Raw genomic sequence first — 14,872 nt, 5'->3', positions numbered from 1 at the left:
TGTTGTAGAACAGCAGGTTAAGCCACCACTTAAACACCTGCCTTCTAGGCATCAGTTCGAGTTGATTCAAGTCCCAAGCTGCTCTACTCCAATCCAGGTTCCTGCTAATGGGCCTGGAAGGCAGTGGGTGATATTCCAGTACTTGGGTTCATGCCACCCATGTGGAAGACCATGATGAAGTTTTTGGTTTTAGCCTGGCTCAACCCTGGTTATTGTGGGCATTTGGGAGTGAGCCAGTAGATAAAAGCTCTCTCTCTCTCTTTCTGTCACTCTTTCAAATAATGCATAAATAAATAAGTCTTTTAAAAAAAATTTATTTAGAGGCATATCAATGGGAATACATAGAAGGGCCAGCTCTGGCACAGTGGGTTAAGGCCCCAACCTGCAGTGTGTACATCCGATATGGGCGCCAGTTTGGGTCCTAACTGTTCCACTTCTCATCCCGCTCACTGCTAATGTGTTTGGGAAAGCAGCAGAGGACGCCCCAAGTCCTTGGGCCCCTGCACCCATGTGGGAGACCTGGAGGAAGCTCCTGGCTCCTGGCTTCAGATCGGCTCAGCTCTGGCCATTGCAGCTATTTGGGAAGTAAATCAGTGGATGGAAGACCTTTCTGTCTCTACTTCTCCTTGTAACTCTTTCAAATAAATAAATAAAATAAATAAATAAATAAATAAATAAATATATATATATATATATATATATATAAAGAATTCTCATCTACTGTTTCGCTCTTCAAATGCCAGCTGTGACCTCTGGCTGGAGCCAAAGCCAAGAGCCAGAAACTCCAGGTCTCCCACGTGGGTGAGAGGGACCCAACTCCTTGAGTCATTACTGTTGCCTCACTGGATCTACATGGGCAGGAAGCTGGAGTCAGTAGCCTAAGCTGGGTATCAAGCGCAGCACTCTGATACAGGATGTGTGTGTCCCAACTGGTGCCTTAAACACTAGGCCAAAAGTTCACCCCAGAAGGCAGTTTCTGTGTCCAAGAGAGTTACTGCTGTGCTCTCAAGTGGTAATTGTCAGGGTTCCTGATGGATTCTGTCTGTCCAACTTAGCCTCACTTTCCTTGATCCCCGGGATTATTCAGACTGTTTACTCATTTGTTCATCTCTCATATTCTTTGGCTTAGTGCCTGGGTGGAGTTATCTTGAAGAACTTGCTAGGTAATGAAATAGGAAAAAATGGAAGCAGATTTTCCAGTTGATCTTTTTACCCCAGTTAGCGGTCTACATCTGACATATGACATGGATTTGACCAGACTTAACCCTTGAGTCACCTATCATCTGCCCTCTTCCCTCCCTTAGAAAGTAGAAAATAATTAAATTAATATTTCCCTTAACTTTTTTTATACAAATTGTTCTTTATCTCTGGAGGAAATGTTACTTGATTTTTATAAATAACAAAAACTGAGTATTGATGGCTGTTCTGATTACAAAACTTCATACAGCTCTAATGGAAGACAGGAGAGTGTGTGGGGATGGGCAGTTCAGATGCACACACACATGTGTGTGTGTATACATGTAGAATCACAGTCATTGCCTGTGGCACCCATAATGAGAACGTACACTTCAAACCGTGTACCATTTGCTATCTCTCAGGTGAGCAGACTTTAAGATTGATAACACAGAAAAGAGTCTATTGGCTAAAGACCGACACATTCCCCAGGAGAGAAATTTGACAACATTTTTCAAAATTTAAAATGCTCACTATCATTACCTAGTACTATCAGGATGAAGTATCTGTCCCCTGTTATACTTGGGGTCTTCAAAACATTCAAGGAAAGGTGCATATTGTAAAAAATCTGTATGTGGATTTCAGAATTTTTTACAACAAAATAAACTTATATTTTAATTCCATTTTCATAGACTTTTAAAAGTTTTTCTCATTTACTTATTTTTTAAATATCCTTAAAATCCATAATAAATCGTTCAGTTTTTTAAACCTGATTAGAGCAATGTTTATAATATGGTCTGTTTTTGTTTTAAAATGTGTCAATTATGTAAAACCTAATTAAGATGTAGGTAAATCAGCATTCGAAATATAGTTCTGTGGCTGTTTGGTAAGAGAATATGCAAGTGGTATCAGGGTGAGATGCTGGATAATCTCACTTTAGGAAGTGGCTATGTATTATGAAGCATAAAAATTTAAGTTAGAAAAACTGTATTATGAAATAACATAATATCAAACATAATAGATTGAATGCTTATCTGCTCTGGCCCTAGCTTAAAAAACAAAACTTTACAAAGAGTTGCAGCTTTTTTCTATTTAATTATCAACAAGGAACACCCTCATCCCCTGTAAAATGTCCTGTCTTTATCCCTGTGGGTTGCTATAGAGCCATCCTAAATGTTTTGACTTTTCTTTTAAGAGTTTCAACTTTTGTATGATTTGGAATGTATATAAGTAGGTTATTGCATTAGTGCTGTGGTCCTCAACCTTGACTACATATAAAATCACATTTAAAAAAAAAAAAAAGATTTATTTTTTGAAAGGCAGAGTTAAAGAGGTTCTCTCCCCAAATGGCTGCAACGACTGGAGCTGGGCCTATCCCAAGCCAGGAGCTGCTTCTGGATTTTCCACATGGTTACCGGGGCCCAAGGACCTGGGCCATCTTCTACTGCTTTCTCAGGCCACCAACAGAGAGCTGGATCAGAAGTAGAGCAGCCAAGACTCGAGCCAATACCCATATAGGATGCTGGCACCACAGGCCAGGGCTTTAACCTGCTATGCTACAGCACCGGCCCCTAAAATCACACATTTTCCAAAACTCTGCTAGTCTGTAGAAATTTTGGTTTACTTGATGTAGGGAGTACCAAAGCATTTTTTGAAGACTGTCCAGAATCAAGAATCTACAGCACCTGCCCTTGCTGGGTTTGGTGTCCTGTGTTTTTCATTTTCCCTCAGCTAATGGGGAGCCAGGAGCCAGGCACTGAACTGTGTCCTCCAGAACATGGCAAGAGGAAAAGACAATAAAGGACAGACAGTGTTGGGAGGACACAGTTGTATGGGCTCTTGTTCGGGATTCCCCAGGAACCACTGTCATTCGAGAGCACGGGAATTGGTGATTCTCTGTGCTTCTGGGTGTTCACTTTTGTTTTCGGAGCAGGGAGGAGGACGACTCCTCATTTACAATATAGGCTATTAGATCTGTGTGGCCCATCTGACACAGCATGCGCTCACGTGGCCTCATGCACCTGCAGGGCAGGCACAGGCCTTCTCTTGCTCTGAGTCCCTGGTCCCAGTCCTAGACCCGAGGCCAGCTCAGTCCCTCCACAAGATGGGCAGATTCAGTCAGCAGACACTTGTTAATATTCGATGTGAACACAGCCAGGCTGGTGTGCTCTCCAGTTTGGCTTTGGACCACACCATTCCCTAACTTGTTTCCTTTGTTGAAATGTACTCTGAGGGTGCTTGTGTTTCTGAGGTCTGCAGAAAAACCAAGTTCTAGTGAGAAGAAAATATATCTTGACTTATTCTGGCTACTTCCCCAACTAAATTCTAGAATTTTATTTTCTTTTGCCCCAAGCTATCAGTCATCAAAAGGGAATATTAACCACATTAATCACAAAAATCTCCAGACCTACAAGTAACTAACTAGAAAGAAGCTTATATATAAGGAAGTATTAGAAAATTATAAAGAACTCAACGAGCACACATAGATTTATCAATTTTGAACATTTTTCCATATTCATTTCATATGTAAATATATGTATGTATAGGCATACTATTTTTCTTGAAAGCAGGGGTGGATGTATTAAAATCCTATGATGTAGGATTCACACAGTGAGTGATTTCCTCCAAAAGAGTCTGACAAGGGTTTCCTCTTGTGAGATGAAGGGCGCCGTCGGACTTTACTGCCCCTTTCTTTACACATTCTGATTGGGTAGACCAGCACCCACTAGGTGAAGATGGGAAGGGAATATAACATATCCTTATTTAGCTAGAACGTAGATTCTCTCTCTCAGTACAGGATTATGCGATTGGACAAAAGCCCAAGTTATTGTGTGATAGGAAAAGGTGAGGAAGTCGACAAGAACCAGGAGCAGTGCCCAGTGTGTCTTTCATTAACAAATTTCCTTGAATTATACACTGTATTCAAAGCCTGTTTGGATCATCATGTTTTTGTTCACCAACCATTGAAGGAAATCCCTAACTTTTTTTTGCAGGGAAAATACTTTGAAATCCAGTTCAGTCCAGGTGGAGAACCAGATGGTGGAAAAATCTCCAACTTCCTTCTGGAAAAATCTAGGGTGGTGATGAGGAATCCTGGAGAGCGGAGTTTTCACATATTTTACCAGGTTTTCCCTTATATTTTTCTTTCCCACTTTGTATTCCTTGTCTACATTCGGAAAAACAATTTTCTCCCAGCCTTCAGGTTTAGACAGTCTGGTTTTATTGATTGATTGATTGATTGCTATGGATTTATAGCTACATATGTGCAAGCCGCTGTGCACAGAAATTGTGAGACTGTCCCTACCCTTGAGGCGAGTAAGTTCTAATTGAAGTAATAAGGCAAAATTCCCCGAAAGTTAAATAATCAAGAAAGTGTTGACGTGGTTTCAAAACAAAAGTAGGAGTGTTTGATTTGTTGCCAAGAGGGAATTTACATGGGGCGATTTGGCCCGGATGGTAAAGAGACATGCAGCACAGTCAGGGCCCGTGACACAGAGAGGAGGGGGGCTGGGCAGGGGGAGGCAGGTGACCAGAGCCCAACCCTTGCGGGAAGAAAACCGAAAACTAATCAGCCAGCCAGGCCCCAGCCAGTTTGCAGGGACAAGATGTCTCCAGACGGTAAACTGCTCTGGGGAAGGATTTGAAATTGATTTGGAATATTTATTTATTTTTCTATTAATCCATCTATCTATTTTTTAAAGATTTATTTATTTTATTTGAAAAGCAGAGTTAGAGAGAGGTCTTTAATCCACTGGTTCACTCCCCACATGGCCACAATGGCTGGAGCTGCGCCGATCCGAAGCCAGGAGCCAGGAGCTTCCTCTGGGTCTCCCATGCAGGTGCAGGGGCCCAAAGACTTGGGCCATCCTCTATTGCTTTCCCAGGCCATTGCAGAGGGCTGGATGGGAAGTGGAGCAGTTGGTACTTGAATAGCACTCAGAAGGAATGCCAGTACTGCAGGCAGTGGCTTTACCTGCTACGCCACAGCACCGGCCCCCTAGCTATTTATTTATAATCTGAGAGACAAAGAGCTCCTATCTACTATTTCATTCCCCAAACCTCCACAACTAAGCTGGTTTGGCCAAGCTGGGCCATACCAGTCATGAGCTGGGAACACAAACCAGGTCTCCCAGGGGATGGCAGGGATCCAATGATCTAAGCCATCACCTGCTACCTCCCAGGGTTTGCATTAGCTGGAAGCTGGAATCAGGAGTAGGAGCTAAGATTCGAACTCAGGCAATCCAATGTGAGATGCAGAGGTCTTACCCATTAGGCCAAATGCTTGCCCCTAAACTTGGGATCTTTAATACTCAGTCAAAATGTTTCCACCAAGACCCTCAGGAGCCATGGGGGACCTGGAGCTAAAGCAGTGAGCCAGATGCTTTCAAATCAGCAATCATCCATCAACCAAGTTTTTAAAATGTTTTTGAACTTACAAAAAACAGAATGATGCCATCACCAAATTGTTTTAATTTACTTGTTAATTTTTTCTATATTAGGAATCCACAATAGACTGCCTTGGAAGAAAGGCCTGGTCACTGTTTTTGCAGTTTGATTTTAGCTTGAAGATCACTAGATTGGAAGGAAAGTGAGCTCTGGCATAGCTCACATTCAGTCTTTTCAATCCCAGTGACATCTTCAGTGACGGCACATCATTCTCCTAGATGGTGTCTGTTGGTTGAAAAAGTACATCAGTGACCAAAAGCCTCTGTGAATTCAGTTGTGCTTTTAATTGCACTAATAAAAGCCACGTGTACAGATGAATAATTCCATGTATTGCACACACAGGCCATTATTTATTGAGTACTAGTAGAGGTGCATACTGGAAGCCAGGACCCCTTTCAGTAAATGGCGAGCCTGCCCACCTCTGGGAGTCCCTTGTCCCCCCCGGTCAGGAGAGGCTGGGAACCCATAAACTCAGGGATTCAAGATTCTACCCTAAAAGTAATGGTTAGAGCTGTGGAATAGGTGAGATTCCTGTAGCAGTGAATATGGAGTGGAAAACTGCCCACACAGGTCATGGGGAACAGCAGGAAGCCAGTGTCGCCCACAGGGAGGCAGGCAGAGATGAAGGCAGAAACCCAGGATCTTGGGGTGTCAGGGGAAGCCCTAGGGGGTAAGAAACAGGATCAAGTGGTCAGAGCACAGAGAGGGAAGGGATGGACCCTGGGGAACAAGAATGGGCAGCTGGGTTTAGCCACTGGGAAGCAGCCGTGAGAGAGGTTTCTTCAGAGCTGTGAGAGAGAAGCCAGAATTCAGGGGGCGCCAACCTAGTGGGAACTTAGAATCTGTAGCTCAAAGAAGTTCAACATCAATGGAAAGCATCTAAGGGAAAGCAAAGAGCAGCATGTTTGTAGGTGGAAGAGCATTAGAGGGGATTTGAAGATGCCAAGGAGAGAGAGAGAACGTGATCAGAGTGGAGAAAAGGCGGAAAAGGGTGGAGGAATGTTCTTGGGGGGATCATGGGGGGCGGGGGGTGGAGAAATGCTTGGGTGAGTCCAAAAGACTAAGATTTGGAGGAGACTGAGAAGGTTGCTTGAGACGTGACAGGTCAGCGATCGAGATGAGGCCCTGTTACTTGCAAGGGGGAGAATCGTGGACAGGAGCTCCCTCTGTTTTCTTAATGCACTGGGTTAGGGCCCTGGGTTGGTGCAGTTGGGTCATGTGGGCTGGGCCCATCTCTTCCACTTCTTCTGTGACCTGTCTTTGAGAGTTGGAAATCCATGACTGAATATTTACAGACCATTGGTAAACTCCACCAATCAATTTTTTTCTCTCCTTGAGTTGATTGTTAAACATTTCTCAGCACATCCTCGTTGGAACACTTTAAGAGAGGGTCCTCCCCAGACATCGGAACTAGAACAAAAACTTCGGGGACAGTCAGTTGGGCAGGAAGTTTCAGAATTCCAGAGGGTGGGGCCTGTGGCTGTTTCCTAATGTGACCCTTGCAGTGATGAGCACGGGGGAGCCAGCTCCACTTTACAAAGCCAGCCAGGCAGGGACTAAGTAATAATCCTCTGTTTTGCTTTCTTGTCTTCCAAGGCCTCCCAGGTGTGGGAGTCCAGTTGCTTCACTGGGTAGGGGAAAACCCTCAGCTCTGCAGGTCTCTTCCAAGTTAGCTATCAGAATGGGTAGAAATGACTTGAGGTTGCTACAAATAGTACATATGGTGGAGACAAGGACCACCCCTGAGTTTGGAAAGTGAGGGTAGAAAATCCTTGTCATGTGGGCTCGTCAGTGGTGGTGGTAGGAACGGTGAGGTGACTTTGGGTGCTTTGTGGTCCCCGTCATGATATATCTTGTGTTCTTTTTGCTCCAGCTCATCGAGGGTGCCTCAGCAGAACAGAAGCACAGCCTGGGCATCACCAGCATGGACTATTATTACTACCTGAGCCTATCCGGGTCCTACAAGGTTGATGACATTGATGACAGGCGGGAGTTCCAGGAAACTCTGGTGAGTGCTGGTGCAGGGCCAGGCAGGGTCTGCTCCAGGCTGGGCACCGCCTGTGGCCACGTGCAGTGAAGGTCAACCAGCAAAGAACAGTGTGGGGCAGGTGTCTGGCACAGCAGTTAACGTGCCGCTCCATATTGGAGTGCCTGGGTTTGAGTCTCAGCTCTGCTTCCCATTCCAGCTTCCTACTGATGTAGGTACCCTGGAGGCAGCAAATGATGGCTCAAGCACTTGAATCTCTAACACCCATGTCGGAGACCCAGGTGGGAGTTCCAGGTTACTGGCTTCGTCTTGGCCCAGCCCTAATTGTTGCAGGCATTTGGGGAGTGAACCAGCAGATGGAAGATCTCTGTGTGTATCTCTGCCTTTCAAATAAAAAACATGAAAATTATAAAAAAAAAAATGAGTTTTAGAAATCTGGGGATATCTTTAATCTTTTTTATTACCCTCTTCATTTATTTTCCAATTTGGTTGTTCTAATTTATTTGGAAAGCAGAGGACAGAGAAAGAGATCGATCGATCTCCCACCTTCTGATTTGCTCCTTAAATACCTGCAACAGCCAGGGCTGGGGCAGATCACAGCTGGAAGCCAAAAACTCAATCCAAGTCTCCCATGTTGGAGAGGGACATGCAAGTGCTTGAGCCATTCCCTGCTGTCTCCCCAGATGTGCTTCAGCAGGAAGCTGGAGTGGAAAGTGGAGCTGGGATCTGAACCCAGGCACTCCACTGTGCAATGTGGGCATCCCAAGTGGCATCGTAACCACTGTGCCACATGCTCACCGCTCTGATCTGTTGGTGAGGGTTTTTCTGCGTCCTCTGTATATGAGTGTGACAGACCGTGGAACAATGCTTTTCTGCTAGTCCTGTTGCATGTAAGTCACTGTGTAAGTTGTGAAACTGCATGTAGTGCTTAGGGGTTGTGTACTGGTATAACTGCATAAATGAGTCCATGTAGAACTTTCTGGGGGTAGGCTGGTCAGACATTCAGCCTCAAAAGGCTGCATCACCCCATGCCTTTGGGTCAACTGTAAACCAGGCCTTCCCTCAGTCTTAGGACTCAGCTCGTGGCCTCCAGCTTCAGCCTGGCCCAGCTCTGGTTGTTGCAGGCATTTGGGGAAGGAGCCAGGAGTGAATGAGAAGTGGAGATTTTGTTTGAGAGGAGTTCATGTGAGTGGAAGAGATGGGAGGTTCAGATGCGACTGTTTCCTGGATGCCAAGAATAGGTGGCATCAAGAGGCCACATGGGCTCAACGGAGCTGGGAAGAAAAGTGCGGTTTTCTCTTTGGATAGGGCTGCCTCAGGTTCAGACATTTCGACTGTTTCTATTCAATTTAATGGAACTCAGAAAGTATACTTAATTTTTTTTTAATTCCTAGTTGAAAGACAGTTCCCATCCACTGGTTTACTACCCAAATGCCCACAACAGCTGAACTGGGCTGGGTCCAGATCTAGAAGCCAGCGACACAGCACAGGTCTCCCACATGGGTAACAGAAACCCCAGCTGCTTTAGCCATCACCACTGCCTCCCAGCGTCTGCACTGGCAGGAAGCTTGGGTCGGGATCTGGAGCCAGGAACTGAGCCCAGGCACTCTGCTGTGGCTTCTTAACCACTCGGCTAAATGCTTACTGCAGACACTAGACTTCAAGATGATGCTTTTATTTCATTTCATTTCCTGGAAATTTTTAATCAAGATCTGTTTGCAAAGTGCAGCCTCTTCTCATCCCTCCCAATGAAAGGAAAGATCTCTTGAGTCCACTTCCAGTAGCTGCAAAGGGGACAGCAATGCCCTTTAGAAGGAGAAAGTGCAACGAGAACCCAGCAAGAACAAGGACAGACTTGGCAACCTTGGCAACCACCAGTTCTATGAGTGTCTTTCCTCCTGGATCCTCCTACTTTTATTCCTGGAGGGTGGCACACTATGTTTAAAGAAAGAACTGCCCTTCCAACATGACTCGGATAAGAACACGTGGGAGTCGTTTACAGGGATCACACTGTATGGGGACTTTTCCACTGCTATCGCAGGCTAAGCCACATACGACTATACAGTTCCACCTATGCTCTGTTCTCTTTATTCCCTGCCTGTAAAGCCAATGACCAGCTTATCTGGAACTTTTCTCTTTGCTCTCCTAGCACGCGATGAATGTGATCGGGATCTTTGCGGAAGAGCAGACACTGGTGTTGCAGATAGTGGCCGGAGTGCTCCACCTGGGGAACATCAGCTTCAAAGAAGTTGGCAACTACGCCGCGGTGGAGAGCGAAGAGTGTGCGTAGCTCTGGCGCGTGGTCATGGGATGGGGGAAATGGGTGGTTAGCTCCCATCAGAAGCAGCTAGCCATATTCCTTTGTTTAGACCTCAAATAGGGTCTATTAGGAAGAGATGAGAACTCTTAAGTGTCCTCTGTTGGTAGAGCGAAGTGGCCTTAGGAGAGACTAGAGCTCCTATGTGCACCTGCTGCTCTCCTCACCACCAGCATCTCCCACACCATAGGTCATCAATGAAATCATTTCAGTTTAACATTATCCTCAGAGAAATCTTGCAGAATCGCTCATCTAGGTTTAGAGATGAGATGATAATCTTTAAGGAAGATTACAATAATGGCTTAATAATAGAAAAGAATAGCCATTTAATGAAAATCTTTTCTGTACCTGATCTTCATGGCCTGTATTCACCTACAAGTCCTGTAGGGCATGCAACACACATTGATGTAAATATAGAATGCTCATAGGCTCAGTTTGCCCCTGTGAGTTAGATTAGGTTGGGTTTCTGAACAGAGGAACAAATGGACATTGATTGCTGTGTTGACATTTCTGATGATGACCTTAATGATCACATCCTAGTCATTAGATCGTGAAAACATGAATAGTCGTTTTTACTGTTTGGGAGGAAATCAAGGTCCTTCCTGCTAAGAGACATTGGTTACCTGGGCCCACAACCTAGCACAAATGCCATAGCACATGACTGCCGCCTCTTGGGCATCAGATGGCTTTCTCGGCTGCTCTCAGAACCCACACATCCTTTAACCACCCAGGAAGACATTTCTTCCTTTCTCAGCATTCTTCAACGATGATAAATTTAGATGCTTAGTAATAAATAGTATCCCACTCATTGCTGACAAGGCAGTTGGGGTATTTCCATTCCAAATAAGGTTCTTTTTCATGTTTCTGTTTTCTTTTCTGATAAAAGAGGGAAGTTCTCCTAGCTTCTGATGTCTCTGTGATAAAGAGAAGACAAATTGTGTTTGCCAGGGAAGGGAGTGGAAAATAATAAAAATGCAAGGCACCCACAGAGCCTTGAAGTGTGACCCAGTGGTAATGTACAGCCATGTTTCTAGGTGGTATGTACACATCCTTGACACTTAATCAATGCACCTATGTGTTGAGTAGGATCATTAACCACTTAAGCTTTTAACATTTACCATTTTGGTTTGGTGGTAATTTTTGTGGAAACAGACCAGGTTTCTCTTGCCGTCTTGGGTAGTAGAAGTCCTTTACAGCATCCTTATGCTTGAGGACAAAGTCATGACAGTGAAGCAGACACTTCTCCCTGGATATTTGCACCAAGGAGTGTTTCCGCTGCTCATTGATATCTGGAGTTAGTGTAGCCCCCTTCAACCAGATATTGAAGGCCCAGGGTTGGCAGCTACCTGTGACCCCAGCTGAAGGTAGCACAGGGATGGAGATCAGAAAATGTCATGCTTGTCTAAACAAAGCAAACTGCAACCCTCGCAATGATTTTCTTCTGCCAATTTTTTTTTTTTTCAATTTGGTTATACTTTTACATGGCTCAAGTGTGTACACAAAGTCCTCTCATCTACCCCTTTGCCAATCAGCTTATTCCCCTCCCTAGTTGTAAGCAAGGTTTCCAGTCTCTGGTATGCTCCCTTTAAGGAACAACTGCACACATCTGTTCTTCCCCACTGTGCTATGGTCATGGAAAACAACAGCTAACACAGTGTTCTATAGTTGCCTTTTCACTTAGCATTTTTCTTAGAAATTATTTGACAATTTGTAAGGAGCCTCATTTTTTTTATTTTTTATTTATTTGAAAGAGACAGAAAGGGAGACAGAGGAGATTGAGAGAGAGAGGTTTTCCATCCATTGGTTCATTCCTCAGATGGCCAGAATGACCGGGGCTGAGCTAGGCTAAAGTCAGGAGCTTCTGTTAGGTCTTCCACATGGGTGTAGGGGCCCAAATACTTGAGACTTCTTGTGCTGCTTGTCCCAGGCCATTAGCAGAGAGCTGGATCAGAAGGGGAGCAGCCAGGACACGAATCAGCACCTTACAAGATGCCAGCATTGCAGTCAGTGGCATTACCCTCTAAGCCACAAACGCCAGCCCTGCTTCATCCTTTTTATAGCTGCATAGCATCCACTGCTGGGCTACACTTGCAAAGATTAACCAAACATCTGTTGTGATACAGTGAAATGGTTTCTGATCTTCTGCTTCCACACTACTGAGCAAACACTACTGAAATGAATAAGGTTAGTTCTTGTCATCTTGCTCACATTAGTCTTTATGGAATAAATCTATAAAAGGAAGTAGTAGTTCATGCCTTTATAATCAGTGCAGACTTTATCTAGCTGTTATCCATAATATATTGTTTTATAGAAAAAATTCCCATCACAAGTGGCCTATTGAAGCAAAATAGCCATTAATAACAACTTTTGTTATTTGTCCTAAGAGTAATAAAGATAATAGAGTTTCCTTAGTTAGAAGAAAACAAACCTCACTGTAGACTCTTCCGTACCTGTCAGCATGAATGCAGTAAGGTGACATCTGAAAACAAACTTTGCTGGAAAGGTAGTAAATAACAAATTAACCTAAGAATTTTCTTGAATTAAAAAAATACTTGTGGCTGGTGCTGCGGCTCACTAGGCTAATCCTCCACCTGCGGCGCCAGCACTCCGGGTTCTAGTCCTGGTTGGGGCGCTGAATTCTGTCCTGTTTGCTCCTCTTCCAGTCCAGCTCTCTGCCGTGGCCCGGGAAGGCAGTGGAGGATGGCCCAGGTCCTTGGGCCCTGCACCTGCATGGGAGACCAGGAGGAAGTACCTGGCTCCTGGCTTCGGATTGGTGCAGTGAGATCTGTCTCTCTCTCACTGTCTATAACTCTCTCTCTGTCTCTGCAAAATAATAATAATAATAATACTTGAATAACAATGGGAAACAAAAGTATAGGTGACAGTCTCCAAGACCAAAGACAGATAAACCATACTCGGAGTTATCTTGCTAGTTCTTTTACATTTATAAAAATGGAATTTTGCCTTGTTATATCCTCTTGGTTTATCACTTTTACCTTAATTATAGTTTCTTTTTTTATTTAAAATTTCTGATTGACAGAGAAGAGAGATGGACAGAGTGATCTCTACCACTGGCTGATTCAGTCCCCAGATGCCTGCAGGTGGAGAGAGGAACTCAATCCAGGTCTCCCACGTAGGTGGCAGAGACCCTGTTGCTTGAGATATCACTACTATCTTCCAGGATCCACATTAGCAGGAAGCTGGAGTCAGGAATCAGAGCAGGTATCAGATCCAGGTGCTCTAATATTAGATGCAGGCGTCTGAACTATTAGGCTAAACACCTGCCACTACACTTCAGATTTAAATGAAAAGTTAGATCCAACTTTGCTTTATGCTTTTCTGCATTAGCAGAAATCTATCATTTATACATGCCAAAACATTACTTTTTTTTTTTAAGCAGGTCCTTGTGTGTTTTAGCTGACTCTCATTAACTTCACCAGAGTTACATCTGCGTTTTTAAATTAATCAGTGCTTCCTCTCTCTTCTACGTCTCCCAGCGTCCATTTTCACACTTGCCTTCATGGAAATTCACAGCCTGAAGGAAGTCAATATAAGTAGCCCTATCATCTCAGCATCAAGGTAGTCACTGAAGAAAAACGAAGCCATAAAAGCTGGCACCTAAAAATTGCCGCTTGGGTTGTTTCCATACCAAGTGCTGTGTTCCCTCTCTGTCTCCCTGGGCTTGTAGCTCTGATTCTTTTATTTATTTATTTATTTGAAAGGTAGAGTTATAGACAGTGAGAGGTAGAGACAGAGAGAGAGGTCTTCCATCCACTGGTTCACTCCCCAGAAGGCCACAACGGCTGGAGCTGTGCCAATCCAAAGCCAGGAGCCAGGAGCTTCTTCCTGGTCTCCCACATGGGTGCAGGGGCCCAAGCATTTGGGCCATCTTTCACTGCTTTCCATGTAGCTCTGATTCTTGGCCTGATCTTGTGCCTTCTTGAGAGCCTGCAGCCCTTCCATCAGGCTCTTTTCTAGAGGAGAGCTACAAGAAATGGCAGTACAGTATGTGTCCTTGTCTGTGCCTCCCATCTGTTTTGTCTCAAGGATTTTCATCTTCATCTTGCTAAGGTCACAAATATAGTGGCATAAACGTTTTTGACCAGATATTTTGTGTCTCCATTTTAGTATGGTTAGGGGCATAGGAGAAGCCCATCCATGTTTATAAAACAAGTTGCAAGGCCGGCGCCGCGGCTCACTAGGCTAATCCTCCGCCTTGCGGCGCCGGCACACCGGGTTCTAGTCCCGGTCGGGGCGCCGGATTCTGTCCCGGTTGCCCCTCTTCCAGGCCAGCCCTCTGCTGTGGCCAGGGAGTGCAGTGGAGGATGGCCCAGGTGCTTGGGCCCTGCACCCCATGGGAGACCAGGAAAAGCACCTAGCTCCTGGCTCCTGCCATTGGATCAGCGCAGTGCGCCGGCCGCGGCGGCCATTGGAGGGTGAACCAACGGCAAAGGAAGACCTTTCTCTCTGTCTCTCTCTCTCACTGTCCACTCTGCCTGTCAAAAAAAAAAAAAAAAATCTTAAAACAAGTTGCAGCTACTTATTCATTTTATAGACTTATCTGTAGTGCAGTTCCCACGAACAAAGAGGCACCCTGGCAGGTACTCTGTCAACCGTTGATGATAATGTCCATTGCCTCAAGTGAGCTATAGCCTCCCCAGTCGTGACAGTGACCCCTGAGGGAAGACTTCTTATTTGTTACTTTAATTAAATGTTTCCTTTTTTAAAATATTTATTTATCTATTTGAAAGGCAGAGTTACAGACAGAGGAAGAGATGGAGAGAGAGGTCTTCCATCTGCTGGTTCATTCCCCAATGTCCACAATGGCCGTAGCTGGGCCAATCTGAAGCCAAGGGCTTCTGGGTTTCACATGGGTGTGAGGGCCCAAGCATTTGGGCCATCTTCTACTGCTTTCTCAGGCCATTAGCTGGCGCTGCAGGCGGAGGCTT

The 14,872-nt window shown here is 44.8% G+C and overlaps 1 protein-coding gene across 2 annotated transcripts in view; it reads left to right on the top strand.

Annotated features, from left to right (window-relative positions):
- MYO1E (myosin IE) overlaps positions 1 to 14,872 on the top strand; it is a 226,268-nt gene that overhangs the window by 129,263 nt on the left and 82,133 nt on the right. For both annotated transcript variants that reach the window (XM_008268949.5, XM_089310487.1), the window contains exons 7-9: positions 4,167 to 4,298; positions 7,493 to 7,627; positions 9,756 to 9,888. In XM_008268949.5, the coding sequence (XP_008267171.2) occupies positions 4,167 to 4,298; positions 7,493 to 7,627; positions 9,756 to 9,888 (400 nt within the window). The remainder of the gene's footprint in view (positions 1 to 4,166; positions 4,299 to 7,492; positions 7,628 to 9,755; positions 9,889 to 14,872) is intronic.

The sequence above is a fragment of the Oryctolagus cuniculus genome, chromosome 12, assembly GCF_051225735.1.
Source record: "Oryctolagus cuniculus isolate XC-2025 breed Fujian yellow rabbit chromosome 12, ASM5122573v1, whole genome shotgun sequence".
Lineage (NCBI taxonomy): Eukaryota > Metazoa > Chordata > Mammalia > Lagomorpha > Leporidae > Oryctolagus > Oryctolagus cuniculus.
This window is presented reverse-complemented; position numbering and strand designations above follow the sequence as displayed.